The sequence below is a fragment of the Athene cunicularia genome (assembly GCF_003259725.1).
Source record: "Athene cunicularia isolate RWA chromosome 10 unlocalized genomic scaffold, athCun1 chr10_part1, whole genome shotgun sequence".
NCBI classification, from domain to species: domain Eukaryota; kingdom Metazoa; phylum Chordata; class Aves; order Strigiformes; family Strigidae; genus Athene; species Athene cunicularia.
In genome coordinates this window covers 11,991,977-12,001,768 of record NW_020799112.1, presented here as the reverse complement: position 1 = coordinate 12,001,768, position 9,792 = coordinate 11,991,977, and the positions used below count along the sequence as shown (strand labels likewise).

Below are 9,792 nucleotides of genomic sequence, written 5' to 3'. Positions count from 1 at the left end.
TTAAAAAAAAAAAAAAAAAAAAAGTATTTCATAAAAAATGATGCATAAGATTAAATGTAGTACTTTTGATTCAGAGAGTCCTTTTCTCTTTCCTCCTCCTTTTTTCCTGTGGGGAAAAAGTAAAGGAAGAGATTTTGCCCAGCACCACAAAAAGCACATTTTCCCTGACAGAAAACTTAAGTTTTCATTAATTGGGATTCAAAAAAATATTTCAAATGAAATAAAGTTTTACTCTTTCAAGCATTTTCATTAAATATGCATATCCTCCTTTTCATTAGCTTTAATAAGAAGAATGGTAGATTGACTGTGACCTGGGAGTATTTAACACCAGATCTTTTAGTAGTGATATTTCTATGGATGATGATCCTTGCCCAAAATCATCATTTACATGATCTGTCCTAGTGGCTCCAGTACATTTACCAGCTTCAGTTAAGGTTCTCTCATAATTAAGCCTTGACATGAATGAAGATTGCAGGATTAGTTCTTACATAAGTGCATATAGAAAATGAAAATACTATTCCCATAAGTGTTATAAAGGCCAAATCCTATCTAAAAAATCTCAACCTCCATAACCAAAAATATGAAGATAAAGAACAAATATGTGTGTGCATACACGTTGGCACCTAATCTACGACTGCAGAGCAAGCATAGGTTAAAAGTGCCTGTCTTTCTTTTCAGGTTTTGGTCCCTTTAGACAATACCTGGTTAATTCTAGCTGGGAAGCAGTGAAGGTAAGCATGAAAAAAAAAAAAAGGAGGGAGGGCTTTTATTTTGTGAAGATACCAATACAAACTTCAAAAAAGTTATTTCTCATGACTCATTAAACAAAATTGCGCCTCATAGAGCAGACTCCCAAGATGTAAGGAAGAAGATAATTAAGAAGTGAAATATTAGTTTATTTGCAAGATATTTTTTTTTTGGTGCTATTTAAACACCTTTGAAAATATTATTCTTGATTTTTAAAAAGGATATTTTTTATCCAGGGTGCCTTATCTGCAGCTAATGCGTATGCCACAGATAAACAGATCATCTCATACCACAACTCATTTTATCATGTCTGTGTGAGGCAATTTCCTTCTCATGCAAGTGTAGTCTATTGAGTTCTCCCTGCCTACTTCAGGAACACAAAACCTAAAGCCTACCAATTCTAAGTATGTTTTCACATTTCAGCTTTGGCTTCCACTTTCAACTGACAGTGAAGTCTACAGTTAAAAATTGAAAAAAGGTCATTCAGATTTCTTCCTCCTCCATACATCTTGACTAGCAGCAACAGGTCTAAGATGGACTCTTGAAAATTCCTGCTTATTTCCTAAATATGTATTAAAACAAATTTAGCTGGATGATACAAAGATGTGGTTTGGATAGCTGGCTTTCAGCATAAACTCTTCTGTTACAGTTGTTTGTTTTCAGATTGTTGTTTGTGTGAACCCACATTTCTTGGGACACACCAAAAATTTCCACAAATAGATTCTTTTTCAGGAACAGGATTACTCATTTTTAAAATATTATTTAAATTTTAACAATATCATAGCTTCTGTCTTTAAATAGGTCTTACAAAATCAATACCCAACCATTTTAAGTAAGGGTATGTCTGAAATAATTTACTAGTTTGGTACTTTAGCACTCCAGCTCAGTCTAAAGCATGAAAGGTCATAGTATATATGTTTAAACAGTAGAAACAGCTGCAGAGATTTGCTGAGTATCTGTACGAGTCACGTGCAAGGTTCATTCATTCTCGCTAGCACAGACAATGGCCTTTCCTTGAATTCAGTTACTCTTATAAGGTATTGATGAGCAGAGGGTCTTCACACAAGTCCTTCACAATTCCAAGGTAGAAAGAAGGTTGACATAAAGAACTTTGAAACTAGTTGGGGAAAAGTCAAGACAGTCAAATTGAATTGGAAGACTGGTCCAATATCTGCAAGAAATGGCAGATAATACTGGTAAAAATGGAAAGCAAGACACGTAAAACAAACTGAGGGGGCTATGTTCTATTATGGAGACTGAAATAAGCCCATATTTAAATTATTCTGGACAGTGAAATGACAAAGATAGCTAGAAGAAAGTATAAGTAGTGATAGAAAGATAATGACTCTACAGGACTATAACCATATTACAAGCTTTGGTGGCAGCTACTGAATATCTGTCTTGAAAATGTAGTGTAGTTAAGATGATTGAAAACCAAGGAGCTAGTACATTTTTCCAGAGGCCAAAGATACAGCAATCCACAATCTGTACATATTTTCTATTCTAGCTTTGTTGGGTGAAGAATGCCGAGTGCAGTTTAGTGTTTGGTAGAATAAGTCTATTGCCCACTCAAAGTCATGAGGGATGTTATCCCTGTAGGCTAACAAGAAACAAAAGTACTTCTGTGATACCTTTACTCAAGACATCACAGGAGACTCATAAATTATCTTAACTCCAACTTGACCTGTGCCCTAAACAAGAAATCTTTGTCAGTTGACAATGTTCTTGCTTATTATTTTCTGATTCCTATTGGTTCTAATTTTGGGTACAAGATCATCCTCTTCTGGCTGAAAAAGAGACATATTCTTTATCTGCAAGTAAAACAGCCTGAAGTGAAAACACACCGTTGAGATGAGGTTTCTGTAACAATGCCATGTGCTGGCTAAGCCAGGAAGTTATGTAACAAGGGCTACAGCATTCCATGATGGAACAGATGTCAGTCCTTGTCTGTGGAGGAGAACAAATCCATCTCCCTCTGATGTGACACCCTCTGAGTGGAATTAATTTGTATTCATACTGGGGATGCTGCTTTGGTTTCCTATTCCCTGGCAAAGGCGATTAATCCAGACCATTCAGGGAAAGTTGCTGCAAATCTGGAAGTACTTTCAATTTTGATAGGCTTCTCCGTGCTAAATAGCAATATCTCACAGTATTGTTCCATTGGCCTTGTTCACAAGAGTAGCCCCACGGTCTTCAGGAAGCTTATGCACATATATTAAAGACAGAAAAATTTAGTATTTACATCTGGAAGTAATCCTGTCTTGGCTTGGGGTTCCTGCATGGATCACTGAAGTGACATAAAGGCCTCCTGCAGAGTCTCTTTTCTGAGACCCAAGCAAGAGTACACCCAAACTCATCCCCAAGAAAGTACTGAGCAGCCAGACCAGAGCTACTAATAACAACTGCTCAGGCTTAATGACTTTGCAGCATTATCCAGAACTATCCTAATTACTACTTCAAAATGAACTGGGTCCTTATCAAAAGCCTGGATACCATGGTACCCTCAGAGACGTTGTAACGCTGATACATGTGATCTTAAGAGTTCACATCCCAGAAGGGCCCTCATACCAAACTCCTGTAAAAATGCATGTATCAGTAGTTCCAGGGTCCTAATTCTCCAAGCGTAGCCTTGCCCTCCATGCGTTTTGAAATGGGAGTCTTCGCCAAAGAACACCACCTTCACTTCTGTGAGCAATACTTCCTCTTACACACAACTGCTTCCTTAAAACCCCTGTTACAGCTTCTCTGTAAGATGTTGTTGCACTCTGCCTTGCTGATGGGATCAGCTGTTTTCCCTAACCTCTTCTCTTGCTATAGGGAGGCTTAGAGATTGATCCAGTGAGCACTAGCACATTCCAATAGTCACATCCCTTCCATGACCTCATCGGGCACTCAGAAAAATGGCTGGGCGGTATTGTTTCTCTTACAAATTAACTATTTATGACTACCTTTTCTGTGAATAAGCCAATTTCAGTTATCCGAAATCCACAGCAATCAGCTGATAAATGCTGATAAAACTCTCTGAATCTCTATTTCTGCTCATTTAGAAAAAGTATTTGTTCTGAATTCTTGGGTTTCTTATTGATACTATGGAGCAGTGCATTGTCCCGCATTGCCTGGTTTCAAATATGAAAATATAATTTTCCAAGAATGTGAGTGCCCCGTTGTTTTTCCATGAACCCATGTTCTCATCAGAGCACAAGTCACACACAGAAGGCACTCATCAGCACTGCATCCATGGAGTACTCGTTCCTCAGCAAGTACCCTCCGAGTGTTCAGGGAAATGGATAGTCAAGTGGATCTGAAAGTTCAGGTGAACCCACCAATTCAAGGTCATTGAGAAAAACTTCAGAGTTTTTATAGACACTGTCACATAGCCCAAGATGGTTGTCTAGCACTAGAAAGACAGCTTCTCTTTTAAAAACCTGTCTCACTAAGTTTTTCATGGTTCTTGTAACTCCATTCACCTGAAATACCCTCCTAAAAAAACCCACAAAAACTCCACCAGCAGCACTTTTAACTCTGGAAGCACAGAACATTCTCTCTAAAGGAAAACACCAGCAAGTATTTACTTTGCATTTGCTGACAGATCACACTGAGTTACCATGATGTGTTAGTTCTTCAGCACCACATGGGACCTTCAGAGTCCCAGATCCCCTGAATTATTTAGTCCACATTACAGATTGATGGTCCCACCTAATAACCCTTGATCTGACCCTGTTTCTGTGTCTCCTCCAGAAACTCCTGTCTGCAGCTTGGCAGCTAAATAACCTCCCAGGGCAGTCCACCATCAAGGTCAAAGTCCCCAGTTAATAGGGCACAAATGTAAGTTGAGTGACAACATTCACAGTAATTAAACTGTTAGTGCAAAGAACAGGTCACATTTCCAACTGCTTCTGGGAACTATGTTTGCTATCGGGAGATGAGGATCAGATCTCTGAGTGCAGTTTTCATCCTGCCACTGACCATGTGGTCTTTGGAAATTTGTCATTTAATCTCTCTGTCTCCCTCTCTGCTTTAGTTTCATCATCTGTGAAACTACGACAACATTGCTATTTAGTGCCTTCGTTTCGTTTCTGGAACTTTCTTACATTGCTAAAGCTTTAAAAAGGTATCTGCAGGATTAAAAAAAAAAAAAAAACCAAACAAAAAAAAGCAACAACAAACAAACAACCCAAACCACTAAAAAAAAACAAACAAAAAATCTTGGTTTTGCAACATCCCTGCAGACTGTCTGGGTCAACTAAAAACTTCTGGTTTTCCTTCTACAGCCTTTTTGAATCAGGTTAAAAAAAAAATAACACATGCAGCCCCCTGCCCCCCTCCCTGGAAACTCAAATCAGTGAAAACTCAGGCAAACTCAGTGACTTTTTCTGGAGTTTTCTAGAATTTCAAGATGTTTCTAACACCCCATGTGACACCACCACCACATCTGAGCACAAAACTGTTCCATGTAAATCCCTTTTCTTTGGGAAGGCTGCATAACAATGTGGGCCAGAACTCCAGCAGACCAAGACTATGACTGCAACTCACCACCAGCTCAAGGTCATCAGCTGATAATGCAGGATTTCATTTCTCTTTTAGAAGATCTTCCCAACAAAAGGGAAGCTTCATGCTTTCTCTTGAAACACTTTTCCCACAAAGAAGTCCTCCAAAACTTTTGTCCTCCTTTGAAGTTTCCTTTGCTGTTTCAACTACAAAAGGCAGGCACTTGTTTACTGAATTAACTCACCAGTGTGAGCTCAAGTTGCCAGATGCAGTCATCCTCCTCTAACCATCTTCATTCTCTCACCTTGAATGCAAAAAATGGTTTTGGTTAAGGCTGAGACAAAGAACAACCTTTTTTTGTTGTTGTTGTTGTCCCATGTTTGCACAACACCTGGTCTAATGAGGTATAAGCCCATGGTTTGGATTCTTAGACAACAAGGTAATACACATTACTTACAACATGCTGAAATTGCTTAGGACATACCAAACTCTCTTCCTTTGACACAAATTCTCAGCACTCTGCTATTGGCCAGCTTCTGATTTTGTCCTGCACAAGAGTATTTCTGCATGCTTATCCCATGACAAATGGTGACAACAGAGCATCAGTCCAGAGAGCACGAGAGGAGAACAGCCTCACAACTTACTTTGGGTCTCCACATTCCGTACCAAAGTTATGGGTAGTTGAGTCCTCTAAGCCTTACAGTCAAAAAGGAAGAATCTCATTAAATGTTAAAATTAAAGATGCTTTAGAAAAGAAAATGCTAATTGTGAACCAGCTGGGGTTTTCTTTTTTGGAAGCTAAGACACAGTACAGCATTCTTAGGCAAGATGATGCAATGGTCTCTCAAAGACTGTCAGCGCCCAGAGGAAAAAAGGCTGGCACTGTTCACTAAATGTGTTTACTTCCCTGCAGGCATTGTTTCCTTGCTTGTGTCAAATAGTTTATTGAGCACAGCTAATCAATGTTTCCGCTGACAAGAAAATTGGAACAGTTTATATAGGAAGCCAGTGTTGAAGGGCAAATTTCCCAGTTAGCACAGCACAGAACTGTGGGTCTCATCCGCACAAGTATCCTTAGTGAGAAACAAAAGCTTGAGAAGACAATGACATTTAGTATGAAGTTACATACAGGTTTCTTGGGCTAATCACACACCTCTGCTGCTGACTTTTTGCCTATGCCCCCCCTAGAATTGTCACCTGCACCCTCCTTTGGTAGTGGTCTACTTAATTGCAACAGGGATTTCCAAACACCATTTGATTTTCTTGGATGAAGCTTTCTACCTCGGTACCTCCCTTCTGCACGCTGCCATTGCAGCAGCCGCTGCCTTCTTGGAGGCTTATGCCTTGCGTGTTAGTCATCTTCCACTAACAAAATAATTTCAACTAATTTCCATATGACATTTATTCTCCAGACCATCTTCCAACCATCTGGACAACCCACTGCTTTCAAGGGCACCCTCATTTCTTTCACCTCAGTCCCCGGCATAATTTGTTTCCTCTGGGGAAAGGTCCTGTGTGGAAATTCACTCTATGTAAATGACAAAGAAGTAGTATCCCAATAAGTGACATTTTCTTTTACTAGAGCAACAGACTCTAGAACAAAAAAGAAATTAGAACCATTCTAAATGTGACCTTCCTCATGTTGACAGTCACCTTGAACCAGCTCAAGACAGCACATTGCATGCCACCTTGAGTGGACAGCTAATGTGAACTCTCTTGTGATTTCTCTTGATAGCACAGGTTGACCTACAAGATCTCTGGGAGGAACAGCTCTTACCTGTATCAAAACCTATTTAGTTGCTTTCAAGGGTGGACCTTTCCTGAGGGATTCTGTATTTCATGGCCCTCCATGGACCAGTCCCTACACAATAACCACTCCTGCCCACTGGAGACTGATCATCCCTTTGGAAAACACAACAACGGCTCCAAGTGGATGGGACATTAGCAAACTGTTTGGAACATTTTAGGCTCTTCCAGTTAAAATGGGAGCTACTGTAAAACAAGTGAACTCACTGTGGATCAGTGTTTAGGAAGCTTGAGCTTAGACAGCCCTACATTGCTCTTTCAGATGTTTTCTCAGTTGGACCAGGCTGATTTCTTTACCACCAGCAATCCAGTGCTCTTACAAAACCATGGTGGCTTTTTTGTAATCACAGGAACTGTCCAAGAAAGGCCTGGGTAAAAACATTGATCTCCATATCATGCAGCTGCCTGTGGTTTACCAAAAAGCAAAGGAGCAAGTCTTCAAGATATGGACAACTCTACAGCCACTGGTGAGTAAAAAGTTACACAACTTTTCCCTTTCGTTTATGAATATTATTATTCTGAGGGGATCTTTAAAAAGATCTCCAAAAGTGTATTGCACAATATGTGCATCAGACAACTCTGGAAAGTTACTATTAAAAGGTTTCAAATTGAAATGTAGAGCACACAGTAATTCACATGCTGTTTTAACCCCATGCCATTTCAACAGCCTAACTGCATGCTGCACAAAGGAAAGAAAAAATCCACCCTGAACTACAGAAAAGGTTCCGCAGCTCTGAAGTCCTGAGCTGACTAGACCCAACAAAAACAAACTAAAGCATTTTTTTATTCACATTTATAATCTCTTATCAAAGTTTTCTGTAGGCATGAGCTACAGCAAGACTCCCTACCTTGAAGCTAGTATTTCACATAATGCTTGGCACAATCGCATTACATGTTTTTTAAAAACAGGTCTCATTTTTAATTTCCTGTTATTTGCTCTGGTGGGAAAAAACAGCTTACTGTTCATGTTGGGCTGGCTTCATCCGCCAAAGCACTCATCATCCTTGAGCAGTGTGGGAAGAACAAAGGCTACCAAGAGATGGATGCTTGTGGTTTGCACCCAGAAGGCGGCTGTTGCATGCTAGATGGCCCGGAAAAGATTGAATCTACAATTAATATGAAGACTCTCTGGAAAAACATTTCTGTGGAAGGGATTGATATCATCTTTTCCAGAGATGCGGGAAGGTAAACACTGCATATCAAGGGCTCACAGTAAAAGCAGAAGTAACTCAATCAGCTCATTTAACCTTGAAGAATCTTTGTAATGACTTCTCCTCCAACCAAAACCACTTTGAAGCAAAGTCTTTAGAGGGGCACAAGTCTGAAATTGGGATAGATTTAATGTAAAGCAGCCTTCATGAAAAACTACAGCCAGTAGATATTTTTCCATGGATTTGTAAATTCCAAAAGAAACAAGTTTCAACATAGTGCGCCCTGTGATTAACAACCCCAGTAAACCTAAGCTATTAAGAGAGTCTGAAAGCAATACTGACTAGTAGCAGATTTTAATCTATTTTTCCCAGCTGGGAGGGATACAAAATGTAAATACATACACTGAAGAGCAGAGCAATTACAGGTACCTTTAGAATGATGCCTGTGATCTCATTATGTGTTTCAGTAGTACCGAAGCAATTTTCTATTATACTAGTCTTAATTTAAAAGGAAAACAAAGAAAACAGTAAATGATCTCTTTAAAAAAAGAAAAAAATACAACCAGCTCATCTTGGCACTTAATTTCAGGATTTGTACCTGCAAGTTAAACGGTAGGGTGATAAGGAAAAAAAACCCTCCAGATGGTGAGATTGTACAACTTGCACAAAAACTGTATTACACAGTTGTAGTTCCAGTGGGCTGTGTCACCTTTCCCATCTCACACAGCTTATAAAAGCCTAGAAAAGAACGCACGTCTTGTGATTTTTTTATTTAAAGTTCCTTCTGGGTGGGTGTCTGAGAAACCAAACCATCAGATAAGGAACATTTGTTTCTCAAATTTGGCTTATTTCAGCATTTCCTTTATTCACTAAGCGAATATGCTTTTAATAATTTCATAAACCAGATCTGGTTTGGCTACTTAAAAATTATTTAAATTTCAACAAAGTTCACTCTTAATTCAGGTCTCTGGTTTTGTTCTTCATATTGTAGGTATATCTGCGATTACACCTACTACACCTCTCTGTACTATGGCGATGGAAGAGCTGCTTTCATCCATGTCCCACCATTATCCAAGACAGTAACAGCAGAATTTCTAGGAAAAGCACTACAGGCAATTATCTTAGAAATGTTGAAACAATGTAGGGAAGAAAGAGAGTAACATGGATCATATATGAAAAAAAAGATTTCTTATAATGCAATTCCTTACCTCTTAAAAGCAGCAAATCTAAAGAGTCTTTAAAACCCCTACATAAATGATTTTCTATTCTGTGTGCTTTTCAGGGAAATTTCCTCACAAAAACCGAACAACTGTTTACATCTCTTTGGTGTAAAAAGCTTAGGAGAAAAACCAAATGATTGGCAGTCTGTATTGCTAACAATTATAAGGTTGCTTCAGATTTAAGAAAGCGTGAAACTGGATTTAAAACATTTTAGATGCTTAATCCTAGTTCTGATGGTTAGAAAGACATTAATAAAGACTTGCTGAACCAAGATGGATTGCCTACAGTCGTAAGGACACTCAGCACTGGGCAGACACAGCAGAGGCCCCTCAGCCCCTGCCTGAGCCCAGAGAGTTCAGTCTTACAATGTGCCTGTGTA

At 39.1% G+C, this 9,792-nt stretch overlaps 1 protein-coding gene across 1 annotated transcript in view; it reads left to right on the top strand.

Moving 5' to 3' along the window:
* The window catches only part of PGPEP1L (pyroglutamyl-peptidase I like), a 10,291-nt gene extending 939 nt beyond the window's left edge, over positions 1-9,352 (top strand). Inside the window, 4 exon segments of the mRNA XM_026856449.1 lie at positions 679-731; positions 7,392-7,508; positions 7,997-8,226; positions 9,184-9,352. Of these exon segments, the coding sequence (XP_026712250.1) occupies positions 679-731; positions 7,392-7,508; positions 7,997-8,226; positions 9,184-9,352 (569 nt within the window).
* The last annotated feature ends 440 nt before the right edge of the window (positions 9,353-9,792 follow it).